We start from the raw sequence: 24,584 nt of genomic DNA, 5'->3' as shown, positions 1-24,584 counted from the left end.
AGCCATATGATAATTGGCTCTCTCTGCTTGACTTATTTCACTCAGCATAATCTCCTCCAGTCCCGTCCATGTTGATACAAAAGTTGGGTATTCATCTTTTCTGATGGAGGCATAATAATCCATAGTATATATGGACCACATTTTCTTTATCCATTCGTCTGTTGAAGGGCATCTTGGTTCTTTCCACAGTTTGGTGACTGTGGCCATTGCTGCTATGAACATTGGGGTAAAGATGGCCCTTCTTTTCACTATATCTGTATCTTTGGTAGTACAATTGCAGGGTCATAGGGTAGCTCTATTTTTTTTTTTAAGATTTTATTTATTTATTTGACAGAGAGAGAGAGATCACAGGTAGGAAGAGAGGCAGGCAGAGAGAGAGGAGGAAACAGGCTCCCCGCTGAGTAGAGGGCCCAATGCGGGGCTTGATCCCAGGACCCTGGGACCATGATCTGAGCCGAAGGCAGAGGCTTTAACCCTCTGAGCCACCCAGGTGCCCTGGGGTAGCTCTATTTTTAATTTCTTAAGGAATCTCCACACTGTTTTCCAAAGTGGCTGCACCAACCTGCATTCCCACCAACAGTGTAAAATTGAGATTATCCCTGCATATTCTCAGACCACAATGCTTTGAAACTGGAACTCAACCACAATAAAAAGTATGGAAGGAATTCAAACACTTGGAAGCTAAAGATCACCCTGCTTAAGAATGTTTGGATCAGGGGCTCCTGGGTGGCTCAGTGGGTTAAAGCCTCTGCCTTCGGCTCAGGTCGTGATCCCAGGGTCCAGGGATCAAGCCCCGCATCGGGCTTTCTGCTCAGCAGGGAGCCTGCTTCCCTCTCTCTCTCTCTCTGCCTGCCTCTCTGCCTACTTGTGATCTCTGTCAAATAAATAAAATCTTTAAAAAATAAAAAATGTTTGGATCAACCAGGAAATCAAAGAAGAACTTAAAATGATTCATGGAACCAATGAGAATGAAGACACATCAGTACAAAACCTATGGGATATGGCAAATGCGGTCCTAAGGGGGAAATACATAACCATCCAAGCCTCCCTCAAAGAAAATTGAAAAATCCAGAATACACCAACTCTCTTTACACCTTAAAGAACTGGATAACCAACAACAAATTAAGCCAACCCCACACAAGAAGGGAAATAATCAAGATTAGAGCAGAGACCAATGAGATAGAAAGTAGAGATACAGTAGAACACATCGATGAAACTAGAAGCTGGTTTTTTGAAAGAATCAATAAGATTGATAAACTACTGGCCAAACTAATCCAAAAGAAAAGAGAAAGGACCCAAATTAATAAAATTATGAATGTAAAGGGAGAGATCATGACTAACACCAAGGAAATAGAAACAGTCATCAGAAATTATTATTAACAGTTAAATGCCGATATGTTAAGCAACCTAGACGAAATGGATGCATTCCTGGAAACCTGGAAACTTCCAAAACTGAATCAGGAAGAAATTGACAACCTGAATAGACCAATATCTAGTAACTGCATTGAGGAAGTGATCATAAACCTCCCAAAAAACAAGAGCCCAGGACCTGATGGATTCCCTGAAGAATTCTATCAAACATTCAAAGAAGAAATAATACCTATTCTCCTGAAGCTGTTTCAAAAAATAGAAACAGAAGGAAAACTTCCAGACTCTTTATGAAGCCATCATTACTCTGATCCCCAAACCATGCAAAGACCCCACCACAAAGTTGAATTTCAGACCAATATTCCTGATGAATATGGATGCCAAGATTCTCAACCAGATCCTAGCTCATAGGATCCAACAGTACATTAAAAAGATTATCTACCATGACAGATGGGATTTATCCATGGGATGCAGGGGTGGTTCAGCATTCGCAAATCAATCAGTGTGATAGAACAATCAGTGAGAGAAGAGCCCCATGGTCCTCTGAAGTGATGCAGAAAAAACATTTGACAAGATACAGCATCCGTTTGGGCGCTGGGTGGCTCAGTGGGTTAAGCCTCTGCCTTCGGCTCAGGTCATGATCTCAGGGTCCTGGGATCGAGACCCACATCGGGCTCTCTGCTCAGCGTGGAGTCGGCTTCCCCCTCTCTCTCTGCCTGCCTCCCTGCCTACTTGTGATCCCTCTTTCTCTCTCTCTGTCAAATAAATAAATAAAATCTAAAAAAAAAAAAAAAAAGATACAGCATCTGTTCCTGATTAAAACCCTTCAAAGTATAGGGATAGAGGGAACATTCCTCAACTTCATAAAAACTGTCTATTAAAAACCCACAGCGAATATCATCCTCAATGGGGAAACCTGACAGCCTTCCCTTTGAGATCAGGAACACAACAAGGATGTCTACTCTCGCCACTGTTGTTCAACATAGTACTAGAAGTGCTAGCAACAGCAATTAGACAACAAAAAGAAATAAAAGATATTCAAATTGGCAAAGAAGTAGTTAAACTCTCTCTCTTTGCAGATGACATGACACTTTATATGGAAAACCCGAAAGTATCCACCCCCAATCTACTAGAACTCATACAGCAATACAGTAATGTGGCAGGATACACAATCAATGTACAGAAATCAGTTGCTTGCTTATACACTAACAATGAAAATATAGAAAAAGAAGAGAATCAGTTCCATTTACTATAGCACCAAGAACCATAAAATACCTGGGAATAATCCTAACCAAAAAGGTAGAGGATCTGTACTCGAGGAACTACTGAACACTCATGAAAGAAATTGAAGAAGACACAAAAAGATGAGCATTCCATGCTCATGGATCGGAAAAATAAACATTGTTAAAATGTCTATACTGCCTAGAGCAATCTATACTTTAAATGCCATCCTGATCAAAATTCCACTGGTATTTTTCAAAGAGCTGGAACAAACAGTCCTAAAATTTGTATGGAACCAGAGGAGACCCCAAATTGCTAAGGAAATGTTGAAAATGTTGAAAAAGAATAACAAAACATTGCCTGATTTCAAGCTTTACTACAAAGCTGTGATCACCAAAACAGCATGGTACTGGCACAAAAACAGACACATAGACCAGTGTAACAGATTATAGAGCCCACATGTGGACCCTCAACTCTATTGTCAAATAATCATTGACAGAGCAGGAAAAAATATACAGTGGAAAAAAGACAGTCTCTTCAATAAATGGTGCTGGGAAAATTGGACAGGTATTTATAGAAGAATGAAACTCAACCATTCTCCTACACCATACACAAAGATAAACTCAAAATGGATAAAGGACCTCAATGTGAGGCAGGAATCCATCAGAATCCTAGAGGAGAACATAGGCAGTAACCTCTTTGACATTGGCCACAGCAACTTCTTTCCAGACATGTCCCCAAAGACAAAGGAAACAAAAGTGAAAATGAGCTTTTGAGACTTATCAAAATCAAAACTTTCTGCATAGTATACCTGGGAATAAGTTCAGAGTTTGGTAAAGTGTAAAGTAAAGGAAACAGTCAACAAAACAAAGAGGCCACCCACGGAATGGGAGAAGATATTTGCAAATGACAATACAGACAAAGGGCTGATATCCAGGATCTATAAAGAACTCCTCAAAGTCAACACACATAAAACAGATAATCATGTCAAAAAATGGGCAGAAGACATGAACAAACACTTCTCCAAAGAAGACATACAAATGGCTAACAGACACATGAAAAAATGTTCATCATCATTAGCCATCAGGGAATTTCAAATCAAAACTACATTGAGATACCAGCTTACACCAGTTAGAATGGCCAAAATGAACAGGACAGTAAACAACAAAGGTTGGAGAGGATGTGAAGAAAGGGGAGCCCTCTAACATTTTTCTACCAGCATAGCGCTTGATTGGTTTATCTGTTTCTTGAGTTTTGCATATCTCTTTAATGGTATTTGTTCTTCTCAAGTGCTTAGTGATCCTTGGTTGCGTACTTCCTTTTGTATTTGTGATTCCTAGTTCACTTGCTTGGGATGTTGTCTAGGTTGTCATTGCTATGGCCTGCCTTAGGTGATTGTGGAAGAGGGGAGGAATATATTGCCAGGATGAACATGCCTATAGTTTGCCTATCTCACTTTGGAGTTCTTTATTCATTTTGAGGATCGCTCTCATTTCTGTCCCCAGTTTCTACATTCACTGTTCTAGGCTGCACCTACTTTTGTGTTCCATAGCTCAATCCAGACAGGGCAGGATTATAGGGTTGGTAGGAGCTAATTACCTTAGCTGCTCTCTGCCTGATCATCCTAACAGTAATTTGAGGGCTCCCTTTATTTTTTTTACTTGTTGTCTGTGAAATTGTATCTGTTGATTATATTTTCTGCCTCCAAATAGAACTTTCTCTTCTGTGTATACTTTAGGCTGTGGTCTATAATTTTTTCTTTCCTTAAATCTGATTTTATCCTCTTTATGTCTTTACAGATTCCTCAAAATGTCTGGTCCATTATATACCTTCAAGTGTTATAGGTTGTTGTCATGTATCTTCTCCCATGTCTTATGAGATTGGGAGCAGAAGAAGCAATAGGAGCATATATTAAGCCTGCCATTTTGGACCAAACTTCTAATTGGTGTTCTTTAAAAAATTATTTATGACTCTCATAATAGTGTACAATAATGGTGGCTATTGCTAAATAAATTGTGTGGTCATACATTATACAGTGATGTGTTACTTTGGCCATTTGTTATGTATTGTCCTATTGAATAGGTTAAGTTAGTAAAATTTTATTTAAGTAGAAATTATTGAAACTACATTTTAGAGGATTTTTTCCTGAGGGACACAATTATAAAAATCTTAATTATAATGTCATCAAGTAGTTCTCTCTTCTAAGCATATGAATAGGTAGGGGGTAAAAGCATTATTGCTGTATTAGCTTACCTGTAGAATCTTTTAGCCGGTAGCAAAACTATTTCAAAGTTGGTTAGCATCTGAGAAGAGAATTTAACTCTACTCATTTTTTTATTAGTGCAGGTTAGCTATTCAAGTTGGATCAGTTATCATGAAAACTCTCTTTCCTCAAAGCATAGTTCAAATTTTCTTTTCTGGAATCTGTTTCAAACTCTCCAATAGCTGTTCCCTACTATATATACTGCCGTGATGTTTTTGTTGTATTATATTAGTTATACGATTTATCATTATATTGGGAATCTTGTTTTATTACAGGTTACACTCTACCAAACTCTGAACTTCTCCATGTTTTTTTTCACTTTTGCAGTCCTGGCACTATATTTACGTAGTAAATATAGTCAGAATAGTTTTGGAAATGGAAAAATTGGTATTAGCTCTTCATTCTACAAGATAAAAAGGCTTTCGATTCCTTATCTCAAAACTCAGTTCCAGTTTTAAGATATGGAAAATCCCAAGATCATTTTTACTTTGGATTAATGAATTTTAATAATGCAACATTTAACTTTGATGTGAAATAGGTTCTTTGTTTTTATGAGGTAACAATTACCATATGGGTTTATAAATATTATGCAATTATGTGCTGACTTTGAAAATGTTATATTGTATTAGAAAAACTTACCCTATTTAAAAAAAAATATATATATATATATTTAACAAGAAAAGCCCAGTATTTTAGATTTGTCGTTTTCTTTTTTTGAAGGATCAAAGTAACAATGAAATTATGATTGGAGTGATGTCAGGAGGAATTCTGATTTATAAGAACAGGGTACGAATGAATATCTTTCCATGGTAAGAACTTCCATCAATACTTATACTTTTACCATTTTATTACCAAGTATAATAATCCATATTAAAGAAAGTGATTGTTGGGGTGCCTGGCTGGCTCAATCAGAGGAGTGTGGTGCTCTTGATCTTGGTCAAGGTCTTGAGTTCAAGCCCCACGTGGGGTATAGAGATTACTTAAATAAAACTTAAAAAAGGAGAAGAAAGAAAGTGGTTGTTAAACTATATTAATGTCATGCAACTTACCCCACTTCAGATGTACTAGAGAATACCAAAATAATTTAATTATTTATTTTAAAGTATGCATAATCCAGACAGTGCAGTTTTCGTAGAGAATCCTATTTCATGAATTTTTCTCTTTGAGAATCTCTGAATTTGTACTATAGTATAATAGGTAATACTATCAAGTTTACTCTGTGTCTTACGCTATGTTGATTGCTTTAAATCAGTATTCCATCTAAGTGCTTTCAGTGAGGTGCTAGTTTATTAGATGGAACATGGGCATTGTTGCTGCATCTAAGATCCACAATCACAGTGTTTTAAATTGGTGCTAGGAGAATATGGTGGCTCCTGGGGTTTAAAACTCATCTCTCTTCAGTTTTACTGCTGTACTATCCTTAGCATGTTGTCCTGATTGTCCAGGATGACTCATCTACCGTTACTTTTGTATCCCAGAGTGAGGAAAAATGAAAAGTAGCATCTGCCACTTTCCTTTAGGGGATTAATTGAAAATCATAAAAATCACATCAGTCGTGTTTCTTATATGAGTAGCTCTGGTTTTTTAAAATAAATGGAATGATTTTCTTTAGCAGGACCAATACAAAAGAAGTATATTATATTAATCTGTTTCTCTAAGATACTTCCTTTTTAAAGATTTGGTCCTGATTTTTCACTATCAGATTTTTATCTAATAGATTTTTGTAATTAGTCACTTTAATGACACTTTATTAGAAATATAATAAGTGACAGAAGCAATTATTGTAGAAAATAGTCACAGCTTTGTTTAAAAAATAAAGATAGATTTCCTAGGTAGGTCACAAAAACATATGAACCGTAAAATAAAAAAAAATGAAATGGCCATCAGACAGTTAAATACTTTTGCTCTTCAAAAGGTACTTTAAAGACGATGGAAAAACAAGATAGTCTTTTGTAAAATACATATTTGATAAAGGACATATTAAGAATATATAAAGAGCTTTCATAGCTCAGTAATAAGAAGACAGTCTGATTAAAAAGGATCGGCAAAATATTTGAATACACATTTCCACCAAAGGACATATACAGATGGCAAATGAGCACATGAAAAGATGTTCAGTCATCAGTGAAATGCAAATTAAACCACAGTGAACTACTGCTCACCCACAGAATAGCTCCAGTTAAAAAAGATAGACAATACCATATGATGGCAAGAAGCAGAGCACCTGAAATCTCCTGCATTCCTGGTGGGAGTGCAAACTAGAATACCAGCTCTGACTGGCAGTTTCTTTAAAGTTAAACCTAGATTTACTATGTAATCTAGCTTTTCTATACCTGGATGCTTACCCAGGTGAAATGAAAACCTAAATTCATAAAGAGATTTTTACAGTGATGTTCATAGCTACATTATTTATAGCAGCACAAAACAAACCTACAAATACTAGTTGGTGAAAGGATAAGCAAATATGGTGTATTTCCACAGTGGAATACTGTTAAGCAATAAAAAGAAAGAACTGTTAATACATCAAACTATATGGATGACCTTGCTCTCAAATCTTTATGCTAAGTCTAAGAAGCCAGACACAGAAGACCACATACTCTGTTTCTTTATCTATGAAATTCTGGAAATCCCAAATTACAGAGATAGTAGGCCAGTGGTTGCTAGGAAATGAAAATGGGAGGAGGCAATTGACTGCAGAGGGACACCAGGGGAACATTTTGAGGTGATCAAATAGTATATGATGACTTTGGTGCTTGGTAGTTACATAACAATACATTTGTCAAAACTCTTTGAATTGATCATTAAAATTGGTATATTTTGTTGTATGTGTAAATAACACCTCTGTAAAGCCCATAAAAGAAAACTAAGTATCACTTAATGTTTCATCTCACATCTTTTAAATGCTTAACTATGTAATTCAAACCCTGGTGTGTTCAGAGGATATAAAACAATTCAAGACATAGCCCCTATTAGTGGATATATAAGAATTAATTATAAAATTAATAACGATAAGAGGCCCCTGGTTGGCTCAGTCCATTAAGCCTCAGCCTTCGGCTTAGGTCATGATCCCAGGGTCCTGGGATTGAGCCCTCCATCAGGCTCCCTGCTCACTGGGAAGACTGCTTCTCCCTCTCCCTCTGCCTGTTGCTCTGCCTGATTGTGTGCACTCACTCTCACACTCTCTCACTCTCTCTCTCTCTCTGGCAAATAAAGAAATAAAATCTTTTAAAAAATTAATAATGATAGTAAAAAATGTAATTAAAATCTTCAGAGAAGATTATCAGTTTTTACAACAGTAAAATGATAAATGCACGTGTTTGATTTTAATATATTTCTGATTTTACTAAAGATAATTTAAAAAAATAATTTACATTATATTTTACATTTTATATAAATGTCAAAATCTGAAAAAATTCTTTTCAGATCATGTGGATTTAAATGACTGATGATCTGAAGTTTTTCTTTATTTTCAAAACCCTATATATATATATACACACACACACACACACACACACACATATATATATATGTGTATATATATACATATATATTCCTTTTTTATTATTACAAGGATTCTAGAAGAGTTTTTGACATACTGTTTTGGAAACACAAGGATTCAATCTCTCCAGGGGGGTAGATTTTTAATGGCTCTGTGATATTCGAGATTGTTTTTAAAGGGTGAATGGAAATTTCCTCAGTGAAAAAGAAAGTGTGGAAGAGGTTTGTGTGGATTTAGGGAATTAAAATAGAGCTAACAAGCATTTGTAGAGACCCAATGGTTAGAAAGGGTATGGCAAATTGAGGAAATGATGAGCTATTTGGTTTCTCCTTCAGTTGTCTTTACTGAAGATAGAAGCAGAGGAATCAGTTTAGGAAGATGTTGTGTAGAAGAGAAATTAGATTCAGATTGTGAAGGATCCTGCATATTCTGTAAGGATTTGGCATATTACTTTCTTAGTAAATATGCTTAGAACTAGTTTAATGTTGAGAAATGAAACTCACACTTCCATGTCTTTATCATACAAGTTAGGTTTAAAAAAAAAAAAGGATGTGAATGTTTAAGATACTGATTGGAAAGTATATTTTGTTTATTTTAAATTATATTTTCAGGAATTAAACTGAATAGATGAGATTTAAAGTTGGTAAAGCCACTATATTTGCATCATCATGGAACATAAGGGTTTCTTCTGATCCTGATTACTCGTGGCAGTACATACTACCACACTGCTAGGAATACTTAAAGGGTAATTGACTAATTCCCAGAGACTGAACAAAGACTGGCTTGAGAGAAGAAAACTCCTGAAGGCCCAGCCTTACAAAGGTCCCCACACTTTCATTAGTTTCACTACGACCTGGCACCTCACAGGGTTCCCAAATTGAATACTGTTGAAAAATCCACTCATTTTCTGGAGGGGAAGGTGGGGTGAGCAGGGAATTAACCATTTTGAAATGTGCTCAGAGCTTTCTGTTCTCCTTAACAAAGGTCTGCCCTCAAGGAAATCTGTTTTACCCATACTTAACCAGCATGGATTTTACCAGAGAATAACCAAAGTGGGTTATTTCCAGCCTACTTTATACCTCTTGTGTCACCCAAGGAGAGGGTGAGCTGAAAAGCACTGAAGGTTATAACCAAGTAGCACAGACCACTAAACCACTGAGTCCTAATCATAAGTTGAAGAACAGTTTTTCCCCAACCCCTCACCTTATTGCTACATTAGCATGGCTCCCGTGTATAACAGGAGAATTCAACTTAAATAACTACAAGGCTCAGTTTATTAAAGAAAGAGTCTCTAGAGAGACCTGAAGACAAGAGGGGAGACAAAACATGGAAACTAAAGGAAATAGAACGCACAAACCGTTCCTTTGAAGACACCGTAATTTAATTGGTTTAGTTTCTAAAGGATTCATGTCCTGGGGCATTGTGGAAAACAGTAGAGCAATGTGTTGGTAATTGGGGGTGTTTTACAGCTGGGTATGTTTATTGAAAGAATGGGACGACTGGTACCACTGTCCTCTCAGGACTACTATCGTCATGCCTAAAGGTGGGCATTCCTGAAGAGCAGCAGCAGCAGTTTAACACTGGGGACTGGGGGTGTGAATGGATTTCATGAGAAAATAATGTAGCTAGCAATAACAAGCTAGGGGCACGATTGCAAATATCTTTTCAAATTAGTGTTTCTGTTTTCTTTGGGTAAATATCCAGTAGTGGAATTATTGGATCATATGGTATCTCTATTTTTTAATTCTCTGAGGAACCTACATACTGTTTTCCACAAACTGGCAGGACCAGTTTGCATTCCCACCAACAGTGCACAAGGGTTCCCTTTTCTCCATATTCTCACCAACATTTATTTCTTGTATTTCTGGTTTTAGGCTTTTGACAGGTATAAAGGGATGTTATGGTTTTGATTTGCATTTCCCTGAGGATTATTGATGTTGAGTATCTTTCTGTGTGTCTGTTGGCCATTTGTATGTCTTTGGTAAAATGTCTATTCAGGTCCTCTGTCCATTTTTTAATAGATTTCTTTCTTTGTTACTGAGTTGTATGAGTTCTTTATAAAGTTTGATCATTAACCCATTATATAGTACATGGTTTGCAAATACCTTTTCCCGTTCTCTAAGTTACCTTCTCCCATTCTGTAAGTTACCTTTTCACTTTGTTAATTTTGTTTGCAGTGCACAAGGTTTTATGTTTTTTACTTTTGTTATTTGTGCTTTTGGTGTCATGTCCAAAAAAATTATTGCCTAGACCAATGTTGAACTTCTTCCCTATTTTCTTCTAGGAGTTTTATGGAATCAGGTCTTATGCTTAAGTCTTTGATCTATTTCAAGTTAATTTTTGTAAATGGTGTATGATAGGGGTCCAGTTTTATTTTTCTGCATGTGGCTGTCTAGTTTTCCCAACACCATTTGTTAAAGAGGCTATCCTGTCTTCATCAGGTGTTCTTGGCTCCCTTATAAATATTAGTTGACCATGTATGTTGGAGATTAATTCTAGGTTCACTCTCTCCATTGGTCTGTGTGTTTATTGTTATGGTAGTACTATACTGTTCTAATTACTGTAGCATTATAGTATAGTTTGAAATTAGTGCTGTGTGTCTCCATTTTTGTTGTTCTTTCTTACTGTTGCTTTGGCTGTTCATGGTCTTTTGTGATTCCATACAAGTTTTAGGATTGATTTTTCTGTTTCTGTGGAAAATACCGTTGGAATTTTGATAGTGATTGCCTTGACTCTATAGATAGCTTTGGATAGCATGGACATTTTAACAACTTAAGCTCTCAGTCTATTAACATGGAATGGAACATCTTGCCATTTGTTTGGTTCTTTGATTTCTTTCAACAAAGTCTTATGGTTTTCCTTGAGTTGATCATTACCTTGGTTAAATTCATTTGTAGGTATTTCTTTGTTTCTGATGCTGTTGTGAATGAGATAGTTCTTTCTTTTTTATAGATTTTCATTGGTATTATATAGAAACATAAATGATTCTTATGTTTTGATTTTATATCCTGCAACTTCACTGAAGTCATTGATTAGATTCAACTGTTAGTTGAGTCTTTGTGATTTTTAATACATACATCATCGTATCATTTACAAATAACAATTTTACTTCTTCCTTTCCTATTTAGATGCCTTTTATTTCTTTGTCTTGCCTAATTACTGTAGTGAGGACTTCCAGTACTATGTTGAATAGGAACAGTGTGAGTTCTTTTCCTGATTTGGCAGGGAGAACATTTGGGTTTTCTCTGTTGAGTGTAATGTTAGCTGTGGGTTTGTTGTATATGCCGTTTAGTATGTTGACCATACAGCCTGTTGAGGTTTTTTATCATGAAAAGGTATACTTTGTCAACTACTTTTTCTGCATCTGTTGAGAAGATCATATGATTTTTATCTTTCATTTTGTTAAGGAAGCATGTCACATTTATTGATTTGCATGTGTTGAATTATTCTTGCATCCCAGGGACTAATTGTACTTGGTCATGGCGTATAATTTTTTTAATGAGTTCTTGAATTTGGTTTGGCAGAATTTTGTTGAGAATTTTTGCATCTGTGTTCAACCAGGGATATTGGTATGTAGTTTGTTGTAGTGTGTCCTTACCTGGCTTAGGTATCAGGTTGTTGCTGGCCTCGTAGAATGAGTTTGGGAGTCTTCCTTTTTATTTTTTTGGAAGAGTTTGAGAAGGCTTGGCATTAATTATTCTTTAAATATTTGGTACAATTTCCTAGTGAAGAAATCGGACCCTGGAGTTTTCTGCGTTGGGAGGTTTTTGATTACTAATTCAATCTTCTTTCTTAATATTGGTCAGACTTGACTTCTTGACTCGGTCTTGATAGGTTGTATGATTCTAGGAAATTATCCATTTCTTCTAGGTTATCTAATTTATTCACAGTAGTCTCATGATTCTATTATTTCTGTAGTATCAGTTGTAATTTTTCCTCTTGCATTTCTGATTTTATTTGAGTCTTTTTTTTTCTTAGTCTTGTTAAAGGTTTGTCAATTTTGTATATCTTATTAAAAAAACAAAGAAACAACTCTTAGTTTTGATCTTTCTGTTGTTTTTTTCTGATCTCCATTTCATTTATTTCTACTCTGATCTTTTTTATTATTTTCTTTCTTCTGCTAACTTTGAGCTTAACTTGTTCTTCTTTTTCTAGTTCCTTGAGGTGCAAAGTTAGGTTCTTCATTAGTGATCTAATTTCTTAATAGAGGAAACCCTAGAATAACATGGATTTGAACTGCATAGTTCACTTGTATGTGGATTTTTTTGATAAATATAGATAAATATAGTGCTGTAAACAGTGTTTTCTCTTGGGATTCTCTTAACGTTTTTTTTGTCTAGCTTACTTTATTGTAAAAATATAGTATGTCTTCCATAGAACATACATACAAAATATTTCTTGATTGACTATATATTATTGGTAAGGCTTATGGAAGATAGTAGGCTACTAGTAATTAACATGGATGGTGCCTCTAACCTCCACATTGTTCAAGGGTTAACAGTATATGCATCTATTGCTGTAAACGTCCCTCTCAGAACTGCTTTTACAGCACTCAATCCATGTATTTTGTTATTTTATGTTTTGTTTGTTTCAAGATATTCTTGGGGGTTACCTTTTTCATTTCTCCTTTGGCCCATTTGTAGTTCAGGAGTGTGTTGTTTAGTTCCTACTTGTATGTAGTTTTTCCACCTTTCCTCATGTTATTGATTGCTGTTTTCATACCATTGTGGTTGGAAAAAAAGATAGTTGGTTTGATTCAGTCTTCTTAAATTAGCTAAGACTTATTTTGTGTCCTACCATATGATCTATCCTTGAGAATGTTCCATATGTACTTGAGAAGAATGTGTATTCTGCTGCTGTTAGATTGAATGTTCTATAGATGTCTTTTAGATCTATTTCATGTAATATATGGTTCAAGTCCATTGTTCCCTTATTGAATTTCTATCTGGATGATCTTTCCATTTTTGAAAGTGAGTTATTAATGTCTCTTGCTATTACTGTATGTGTATTATTTCTCCATATCTGTTAGTATTTGTGTAATATGTTCAGGTGCTCTGATGTTGGGTGCATATGTATTTATAATTATTATATCTTCTTGATGAATTGATCCCTTTATCATTATATAGTGAATGACCTTTCTTGTTTCTTGTTACTCTTTTAGGCTTGAAGTCTGTTTTGTTTTATATATATATATATACACACACACACACACACTTTTATACTTTTTTATATATATACTTTTATATATATATATCTTGGTTTCCCCTTGCATAGAGTATCTTTTTTCTGTCCCTTCTTTTTGAGGGGATATGCATCCTTAAAGCTGAAAAAAATCTCTTGTAGGAATCCTGTAGCTGAATTTTATATTTTTATCTGTCAAGCCACTCTCCTTTTTCATTGGTGAATTAATTCTTTACATTTAAAGTAAACATTGATAGGTAAGAACTTTATATAAAATGTCATTTCATTTACTGCTTTCTAGTTTTCTTGTATTTCCATTGTTTCTTTTCCCTCAGTTTCTGCATACCTTTGTTTAAGTTAATTACTTTCTTTTTCCCTTTTCTGTCTTTTGTATATCTGTTTCTTCTTTCTTTGGCTTTTGTACATCTACTATAGGTTTTTGTTTTGTGATTACAGTGGAGTTTATCTTAGAAATAAAGTAGTTCATTTTAGGCTGATAACATCTTATCTTCAAACACTCACAAAGCCTTCACTCTTTTACTATTCCCTTTTATATTAGTATTGTCAAAATGGAGCTTATGTTGTGGATGTTCTAAGTCTGACTATATTTTTCACCTTTCCAAGTGTATGGTGTACTTTTTGTATATTTTATGTCACTGATTAGTATCTTTTCAGCTTCAAGAACTCCTTTCACCAGCTTTAGAGTTGATGAACTCCCTCATCTTTTGTTTGTCTATGAAAGCCTTTATTTATCCATCATATCTGAAGGATAACTTTGCCAGATAAAGGATTCTTGTCTGGCTCTGGCAGTTTTTATCTTTCAGCCCTTTTAATACATCTTTCTACTCTATCCGGGCCTGTAAGATTTCTTCTGAGAAATCCACTGAAAGCATAATGGGGACTCCTTTATAGGTTACATTCTTTTATTCCTGGCTGCCTTTAAGATTCTTTATTACTAATTTTTGACAGGTTCATTATAATATACCTAGGAGAGGGCCTTTTTGCATGAGATACTAGGGTGGTCTGTTAGTTCCATGGACTTGTGTGTCCACGTCTTTCCCTAGGTTTGGGATGTTCATTGTTATGTCTTTAAGTAAACTCTCAGCCCTCCTCTCCCTCTTTTTTTCTTCTGGAACCCTGATTATTATAGTATTTTTCTTTTTTGCTGTAACCCTCGAGCTCATACTTTCAGTGCTTCCTTTAAATCGTTGTTCTATCTTCTGCTGAGAGCTTCTTGAATGATAAGTCATAAATATCTAAACTTTGCATTACCATGAAAATATTTGCTAATATGATTGGGCCAGGATCCCAAAGCAAGTTTTGCAAAGTAAGGTTGAATCTCTTGGCCTTTTAGGTATGAAGGTTAAAACAAGATCTGAGTATTACTTACTAAAAGGTTAAAAAAGGGGCGCCTGGGTGGCTCAGTCTTTAAGTGTCTGTCTTTGGCTCAGGTCATGATCCCAGGGTCCTGGGATTGAGCCCCACATCAGGCTCCCTGCTCAGTGGGAAGCCTGCTTCTCCCTCTCCCACTCCCCCTGCTTGTGTTCTCTTTCTCATTGTATCTCTCTCTGTCAAATAAAATAAAATCTTAAAAAAAAAATAAAAGGTTTTAAAAAATGAGGCATATTTATTTTCCTGGTACTGATTATACTAATGAAGCTTTGAGAACTCCCTTCTTCCAGGATTATATGACTTGGATAGAAGAAGAAAGACAACGTAGAGAGGAAAAATAAAAAATCATTACACTTTAAAAAAAATATATTTTAAGGGTTATTCCATAAGATCTTGAATCTTTAACATTTTTTCTTCTCAAATATTTCTTATAGTTTTGTTTGTTTATTTAATTTTTTTTTAAGATTTTGTTTTGGGAGAGGCAGTTTTAGATTTACAGTGAAATTCTGAAGAATGTACAGAGATTTCCATATATCTCCTAACCCCACACATGCATAGCCTCCCCCTATTAACATTAGTCATTATATTGGTGTGATTTTTACTAAGGATGAGCTTATATTGACACATCATAATCACCCAAAGTCCATAGTTTACATTGGGGTTCACTCTTGGTATTGTACATTCTATGGGTTTGGATAAATATATAATTATATATGTATATCCGTCATTATAATACATTACAGAATAATTTTTCTGCCTTAAGAATTCTCTGTGCCGGGGCGCCTGGGTGGCTCAGTGGGTTAAGCCTCTGCCTTCAGCTCAGGTCATGATCTTAGTGTCCTGGGATTGAGCCCCGCATCGGGCTGTCTGCTCCGCAGGGAGCCTGCTTCCCTTCCTCTCTCTCTGCCTGCCTTTCTGCCTACTTGTGATCTCTCTCTCTCTCAAATAAATAAAAATTAAAGAAAAAAAAAAAAGAATTCTCTGTGCCCCAGGTAATTATCTCCCCCACTGACCTCTGTCACCCATTGTTCTCTTTTTCCATAGTTTTGCTTTTTTCAAAGTGTTATGTAGTTGAAATCATATATTTTGTAACTTTTTCAGATTGACTTCTTTTACTTAGTTAAATGGAGTTAAGTTCCTTCCCCTTCTTTTCGTGACTTGATACATCATTTCTTTGTAGAGCTGAATAATTTTCCGTTATCTGGATGTACCACAGTTAATTCATGTATCTACCTACTGAAGGACATCTTGGTTGTTTTCAAGTTTTGGCAGTTATTACTGAAACTGCTGTTCATACTCATGTGCAGTTTTTTTAATGTATATGTAAGTTCCTGTTTCCTTTGAGTAAATACCAAGGATTACAATTGCTTCATGGTATGGTACAAGTATGTTTAGTTTCATAAGAAACTGAAAAACTATGTACCAAAACATCTATACCATTTTTCATTCCCATCAAAATGAATGAGAGCTCTTGTTGCTCCACATCCCTGCCAACATTTAATGTTGTTAGTGTTCTAGATTGTGGCCATTCTTTAGGTGCATGGTGGTATCTTACTGTTTTAATTTGCATTTCCCTGTTGACATGATGTGGAGTATCTTTTCCCATGCTTATTTGCTCTCTATATCTTCTGTAGTGAGGTGTCTATTAATGTCTTTGGCTAGTTTTTTATTTTTATTTTTTTTTATTAAATTTTAAGAGTTCTTTGTATATTTTGAATACTAGTGCTTTATCAGATGTGTCTTCTACAAATATTTTCTTCTAGTCTTTGTCTTGTCTTTTACTTTGCTTGATATGGTCTTTCACAGAGCAAAAGTTATTGATTTTAATGAAATCCAGCTTATTTATTATTTCTTACATGGATCATGTTTTTGGTGTTCTGTCTAAAAAAGCATCATCCTACGTAGGTAATCTTAAGTTTTTTCCTGTGTTATCTTCTAGGAGTTTTATAGTTTTGATTTTGCATTTAGGTCTCTGATCCATTTTTAGTTATTTTTTATGAAGGATGTAAGGTCTTTGTTTAGATTCATATTTATGCTCTTGAATGTTGCATTATTCCAGCACCATTTGTTGAAGAGACTGTCTTTGCTCCATTGTATCGCCTTAGCACCTTTTTCAAAGATCACTTGAGGGCGCACTGGGTAGCTCACTCAATGAAGCATCTGCCTTTGGCTCAGATCATAATCCTGGGGTCCTGGGATCAAGCCCCACATCAGGCTCCTTGCTCAGCAGGGAGTCTGCTTCTCCCTCCTCCTCTGCCCCTTCTCCTGGCCCTTCTCTCTCTGTCTCGCTCATTCTCTCAAATAAATAAATAAATAAAATCTTAAAAAAAAAAGAGAGAGCACTTGAATGTATTTATGTATTTATGGGGGGTTATTCCTGGGTTCTTTGTTCTGTTTCATTGATCTATTTTGTCTATTCTTGTCCCAGTACCATACTGTCTTAATTACTGTAACCTTAAAGTAAGTCTTGAGGTTGGATGGTGTCAGTCTTCCAACTTTGATGTTCTCTTCCAGTATCATGTTGGCTATTGCGGGCCTTTTTCCTCTCCATATAAACTTTAAAATTAGTTTGTCAATATCCACGAAATAATGGTGGGATTTTGATTGCGCTTGCATTGAATCTGAAAATGGAAAGAATTGACATCTTCACAGTACTGATTCTTCCTATCCATAAACGTGGAGCATCTTCGAATTTATTTAGTTCTTTGATTTCATTCATTGGAGCTTTATAATTTTCTTCATATAGTTCTAATATATATTTTTTATTTTTTTAGAAGATTATTTATTTGAGAGGGAGTGAGAGAGGGAGAGAGCACAAGCAGGGGGGAGCAGTAGAAGGAGAGGGAGAAGCAGACTTCCCACTGAGCAGGTCCCAACTCGGGACTTGATCTCAGAACCCTGAGATCACAACTTGAGCTGAAGACAGCTGCTTAACCAACTGAGCCACCCAGGCACCCCTAATATGTATTTTTTAGATTTATGTTTAAGTATTTCATAAATCTGTAATCATAAATTATAAATTGAGGGTGCTAATGTAAATGTTACTGTGTTTTTATTTTCAGATTCTACTTGTTCATTATTGACATATAGGAAAGAAGTTGACTTTTTTATTAATCTTGTATCCTGCACCTTGCTAAAATTGCTTATTAGTTCCAGGATTTCTTCATCAGTTCTCTTGGATCTTCTACATAAATGATCATGTCATCTGCGAACAAAGTTTTATGTCTTCCTTCCAGTCAGTACCTTTCATTCCCTTTTTGTGCCTTAATTGCATTAACACGGGATTCCCATATGATGTTGAAAGGGAGTGGTGAACTGAAACATCCTTTCTTTACTTGATCTTACTAGGAAAACTTCTAGTTTGCACCATTAGGTATAATGTTAACTGTAGGTATTTTTTGGAAAGTCTTTTATCAAGTTGAGAAAGTTTCATTGTCTTCCTACTGCAGTGAGAGTTTTCATCATGAATTGTTAGATTTCATCAGATGCTTCTTCTGCATATATAACTATGTGATTTTTTTTCTTTTTAAGTCTTTTAATGTGTCGGTTTATATTGATTTTTGAATGTTGAACCAGCCATGCATTCCTGGAATATGTCCCACTTGGTTTTGGTGTATAACTGTTTTTATACATATTTGTTTAATTTGATTGCTAATATTTTGAGGATTTTGAATCTTTGATTATGAGAGAGATTGTTCTCTAGTTTTCTTGTAATGTCTTTGTCTGGTTTTGGTATTAAGGTAATGCTAGCTTCATAGAATGACTTTAGTAGTATTCCTTCTGCTTCTATCCTGTGAAAGAGATTGTAGAGAATTGGTATAGTTTCTTAATTAAATGCTTGGTCGTTCACTAGTGAACACATCTGGGCCTGGTGCTTTCTTTCTTTGAAGATTCCTAATTGTTAATTAAATTTCTTTAATATATACAGGTCTATTCAGATCATGTATTTCTTTCTTTGTGAGTTTTGGTAGATCATCTGTTTCATAGAATTGGCCCATTGCATTGAGATTATCAAACTTCTGGGCATAGACATATTCATGGAGTTCTTTTATTATGCTTTTAATTGTATTGATGTCTACTTTCATTTCTGATATTAGTAATTTGTGTACTCTCTTTTTTTTTTCTTAGTGTAGCTAGAGGCTTATTGATTTTATTAATTTTTCAAAGAAATACCTTTTGGGTTCATTGATATTCTCTATTGGTCTTCTGTTTTCAATTTCATTGATTCCTGCTCTACTATTTTTCTTTTATTTTTTTCTTTAGATTTAATCTACTCCCCTTTTAAAAAGATTATTTATTTATTTATTTATTTGAGAGGGAAAGAAAGAGAGTGAGTGTGGAAGCAGGGATGAGGGGCAGAGGGAGGAGAGAATCCTCAAGCCAACTCCCCAATGAGTGCAGAGCTGGATGCTGGGATCAGGACCTGAGTCAGCTGCTCAACTGAGCCACCCAGGCGCCCCTATACTCTTCTTTTTTTAAAAGTGGAAACTTAGATTATTGATTTTTTTTTTGTCTTTCTTCTTCACTAACATATGCATTACATATGCATTTAGTGTCCTAAAGTTCCTTCTAAGCACTGCTTTTGCCAGGTTTCACATATTTGATGGATTGTGTTTTCATTTGCATTTAGTTCAAATAATTTTTCATTTCTCTTGCGATTTCTTGGCTCCTGTTTTATTTATAGGTGCGTTATTTAATCTCCAGGCATCTTAGGATTCTAGTAGTTCTTTTGTTACAGATTTCTAGAATAATTTGTTGTGCTTTGAAAGGAGGTATTGTGTGATATCTGTTCTTTGACATTTGTTAAGGTATGTTTTATGGATATGACAGAATATGATCTGTCTTGGTGAATGTTTCAGATAAGCTTGAGAAAAATGTATATTTTCATATTATAAGAAGTAATCTATAAAGGTCAGTTATATCCATTTGATAATATTGTTGAGTTCAGCTATGTCCTTAATGATTTTCTGTGTGCTGAATTTGTCCATTTCAGATAAAGGGGTGTTGAAGTCTCCAGCTGTGATAGTGTATACATGTAGTTCTATCAGTTTTTGCCTCTTGTTGTTAGGTTCATATTCATTAAGATTTTGTAATGTCTTCTAGGAGAATTTACCCCTTTCTCATTGTGGAATGCCCTACTTTATTACTATTTGCTTTGAAGTCTTGCTTTTTGTAAATATTAGAGCTGCTCTTTTTTTCTTTCTTCCTTGCTTTTTTGAGATATAATTGATATATAACTATATTCATTTCAGGTGTACAATAATGATTCAATATTTGTATATATTGTACAATGATTATCACTGTGTATTTGGTCAGTATGCATCACTACACTATTACAGTTCTTGTGATGAGACTTTTAAGATCTGTCTTAGTAACTTTGAAATATACAATACAGTATTATTTAACTATAGTCACAGTGATATATATTACATCCCTAGTACTCCTGCTTTTTTTAAACTAGTTTTAGCATAGTATATTTTTATACATTTGTTTGCATTTAGCCTATCTATGTTTTTATATTTAAACAAAATATTGTTGTGTCTTGTGTTTTGAGCCACTCTGACAGTATGTCTTTTAATTGTTAAATTTAGCCCATTGACATTTTAAAGGATTTTTGATATATTTGTATTAGTATCTGCCTTATTTGTTACTGTTTTCTATTTGTTGCCCTTGTTCTTTGTTTCCATTTTTGTGTTTCACTCTTTTTCCTGACGTTCTTGTTTTAATTAAGCATTTTATATGATTTCATTCTCTCTCTTTTCCTAGCTTATTAGTTTTACTTCTTTTATTTGTTTTCAGTGGTTGTTCTAGAGTTTGCAATTATATTTACATTAGTCTAAGTCTACTTTGAAATAATAGTATACTAATTCCTTCCTCCTGTCCCTTGTATCATTGCTGTCAATCACTTCACTTACACATAAACATATATAAGTATATAATTGTGTATATATGATAGGCACATAAGCATACATATTTGTATACATTTTTGCTTTTATTATTTTGAACAAACTGTTATATGTTAGATCAGTTAAGAATAAGAAAAATCAAATTTTTATTTTACCATCACTTAGTTCTTCTTCAGTGTTTTTGCTTTCTTTATATAGATTCAAGTTTCTGGCCTATATAATTTTTTTTCTCTTTTAACATTTCTTGCAAGGCAGGTCTCGTTCCAACAGATTCCCCCAATTTTTGAGATGGTCTTTTTTTCCTCATTCATTCTTGAAGGATAATTTCACAGAATATGAAATTTGGGGGTGATGGTTTTTTTCTCTCAACACTTTACCCACTCTGCTCTCTTCCTGCTTCATGATTTCTGAGAAGTTGGACTTATCTCTTCTTACCTTTGTAGGTAAGATGTTTTTTCCTCTGGCTTCTTTCAAGATATTTCTCTTTATCTTTAATTTTTTGTAATGTAAAAGTGATATACCTAGGTATGGTTTTTAAGGCATTTATCCTGCTCGTGTTCTCTAAGCTTCCTTCATCTGTGGTTTGGCATTTGATGTTAACTTGGGAAAGTTCCTTAGTCATTTTTGTTTTAAACATTTCTTCTGTTACTTTCTCTTCTCCTTCTAGTATTTCTATTACCTTATGTTACTATATGTCACATCTTTTGTAGTTGTCCCACAGTTCTTGAATAGTCTGTTCGGTTATTCTTTAGTCTTTGTTCTCTTTGCTTTTGGGGCTTTTAGGATTTATTGATATATCTTCTGCCTTAGAGATTATTTCATCAGCTGTGTCCAGTGTACTAATAAGGTCATGATAAGTACTGTTTCTGTGATAGTGTTTTTTACCCAGCATTTGGTGGGAGCTGTCTTTCTAATGAAACCTAATGATTTCCATCTCTGTGTTTACATTGCTCATCTGTTCTTACATCCTTTTTACTTATCCATTAGTGCTCTTAGCGTATTAATCAGAGATGTTTTAAGTTACCAGTCTGATCATTCCAGCATCTCTTTCGTGTCTGATTCTGCTCTGTCTCTTCACATCGTGTTTTTGCCTTTTGGTATGCCTTGTAATTTTTTGATAGCCAGACATGATATTCCAGTGAAAGGAAGTGCTATAAATAGGCTCTTAGTAATGTTGTTTTGAGGTGTAGGGGGATGGCAAGTGTTCTGTATCCTGTGATTACCTCTCAGTGTTTCAGAGAGCCGGTGCCTCTAGACTGTGAACTTCACAAGTGTTTCTCTGGTTTTTTCTTCCCTGCTAGGTGGGATAGGATGGCATGAGTGAGCTAATTGGGCTTCCCCAGGTTGGTTAAACTCTGGTAATACCCGAGCAGGTGAGGATTGGTTAACTAGTTTCCCCTGAAGGCAGACCTTATTAAGAACAGAGTTCTCTAGTGTATTTCAAGATGGTTCTTTTTCCCCTTCTCTTGCTGGGAACTGAAGGGTATTTTTCTCTGAATCTGATTGGACTCCTAGAGATAAATTTCACAATATTGTAGGAGGTCTCCCCTCCCCTGTAACTGAGTCCCTCTGGAGTTTTTCACTCTTGAATTTGTCCACATGGAGCCTCCAACAATTCTTAAATTACAGTTCAGGTTCCTCTGGCTCTGGTTCCTCTGGCAGTTTCTGTTCGATGAGTCTCTGCTCTGGTAAGCTGCAATTCTCTGTCTTCACCTTTTAGGCTCTCAAATCTTGGGAGCAGCAAGCAGTTCCTGCGCCCTCCCCTCTCTCATGAATCCAAGAAGAGGTGTTGATTTCTGAACCGGTTGAGCTTTTTACTTATTACAGTGGAGTGGTGATTTCTAAGCTCCTTACAGAACCAGAAAACTGCTTGTAGTTTTGGTATATCTTATTGGTATATCTTGAAATTTTAATTTGTTACATGTATTTTTATGTATTTCTCTAGATATAAAATTGAGAAAGGCATAGTTCACAGCAATTATTCTGATAAAATTTTCTTTAGTTGAGCATATAAATTCTAATTATTTTTTCATGAAGCACCAAAATCTTTAGATTTCTTAGGTAATGTGTGTATATATGATTGAATGTTTAGGGGTTACTGAATATACAGTTAAAAGATTATTTTTTGCATTATTAAGTTAATGTTTTTATTTTTATTCAGTATTTTAAATACTCCAATTCATTCTCTTTTTATCCAGGTTGAAGATTGTAAAAATTTCGTTTAAGTGCAAACAGTTTTTTATTCAACTTAGAAAAGAAGTGGTGAGTAGTGCTCTAATAATTATTAATATAAATGAATATACTTATAAATATTTGTATAAATATAAATAACATATAAACATGAATAATATTTATATAAATGAAGTCTTTTTAATATGTATATGTATATATATATATAAATGAAGTCTTTTATATATATATACACACACACATATATATATAAATGAAGTCTTAAGAAATGAAGTCATTCATGGCCAAACTTTTAGTATGAGTGAAAGTGTTACTAATATTGTTGATGACTGCCTACTGAGTTAGTTAATTCACATTTTATGTGAATTATGTTTATTTCCACAGTGTCACTGTAGTCCTGATTTAAGTTCTTCTATAAATCCATTTTGCTCTCTTTTGAACTTTGAAACTGATCTCAATCGTCATGTTCATTGTCAGTTGCCAGGGTCTATTCGTGAGGGTGATAACTGAGAATTTTATACACACACACACACACACACACACACACCATTGAGTTATTGTGGAAATACAGTGTTGGAAAGAACTTGACCTTGTTAATGATTTTACCTATTTAATCAAAATTAAAATAATTTATCCTTAAATTATTTCTTAAAAATCTTAACAAATTAATACAGATTATAAGATGGTAGTGTGTGAATGTATGTGTAAAATGTATTTGAAACCTTAAAAATATTTGAGTCAGCTGCATTTTATCAGAATAATGATCTAAAGTGCCTGATTTATCATTTATACTCAAAAATATAAAGGTTTTTTTCTATAGTTTTATTGAATTACACAGAAAAGTATACAAATATTAAGGATGGTGTTTCTGGTAAGTATATATTGAATAAATACTGTTAATATGTAGAACATTACCACCACCTTGGTATTATTGCTACTGGAGCTGATGCCCCTTTGTGTTATTAACCTTCCTGAGAGGTAAATACTATTCTCATTTGTATCACCATGGATTAGTTTGCTTATTTTTAACTTTAAAAAATAAAGTCTAACCTTAACACTGTGAATTCATCCATATTTTTGCACAAAGCAATAGTTTCCCTATTGCTGCTTGGTATTATGTTGAGTGAATATACCGTAAGTTATTCATTCTTACATTTGGACGATTTTGACATTTCCATGTTATGGCTATTATGACTAATGCTGCTAATGAAAATTTTTGTACATGTTTCAAAACATCTGGAAACTAGAGAACAAATACTTTAAATTATTATATTGGTAGAAGGCAATGTAGAAGTGAATTTGTCTAATTTTTTTCCTATTAACACTATTATTATTAGCAATAATAGTTGTGGTATTTAATATTTATTGAGGTCTTACTGTGTGATAATTACACAGCTGTTTTCATATCATTTAATCCTCACAACCATTCTTCAAGGTTGTATATCATTAAGAATGTGTTTAGCCACAGATAAAATCAACAAAAGTCATCTAACAACTGATTAAAGTCTACACAAAGTCACAGTCTACAGAATGTTGCCTTGTTAATGTTTCTCTCTGAAATACC

The 24,584-nt window shown here is 34.6% G+C and overlaps 1 protein-coding gene across 2 annotated transcripts in view; it reads left to right on the top strand.

Annotated features, from left to right (window-relative positions):
• Positions 1-24,584, top strand: part of PTPN4 (protein tyrosine phosphatase non-receptor type 4) — a 217,572-nt gene that overhangs the window by 129,381 nt on the left and 63,607 nt on the right. For both annotated transcript variants that reach the window (XM_080798231.1, XM_080798232.1), the window contains exons 10-11: positions 5,573-5,661; positions 23,029-23,092. In XM_080798231.1, coding sequence (XP_080654357.1) covers positions 5,573-5,661; positions 23,029-23,092 — 153 coding nt within the window. The remainder of the gene's footprint in view (positions 1-5,572; positions 5,662-23,028; positions 23,093-24,584) is intronic.

The sequence above is a fragment of the Martes martes genome, assembly GCF_963455335.1.
Source record: "Martes martes genome assembly, chromosome: 3".
In the NCBI taxonomy this organism is placed as follows: domain Eukaryota; kingdom Metazoa; phylum Chordata; class Mammalia; order Carnivora; family Mustelidae; genus Martes; species Martes martes.
Note: the sequence above shows the minus strand (reverse complement) of the source record. Positions and strands in the feature narration are given on the sequence as shown.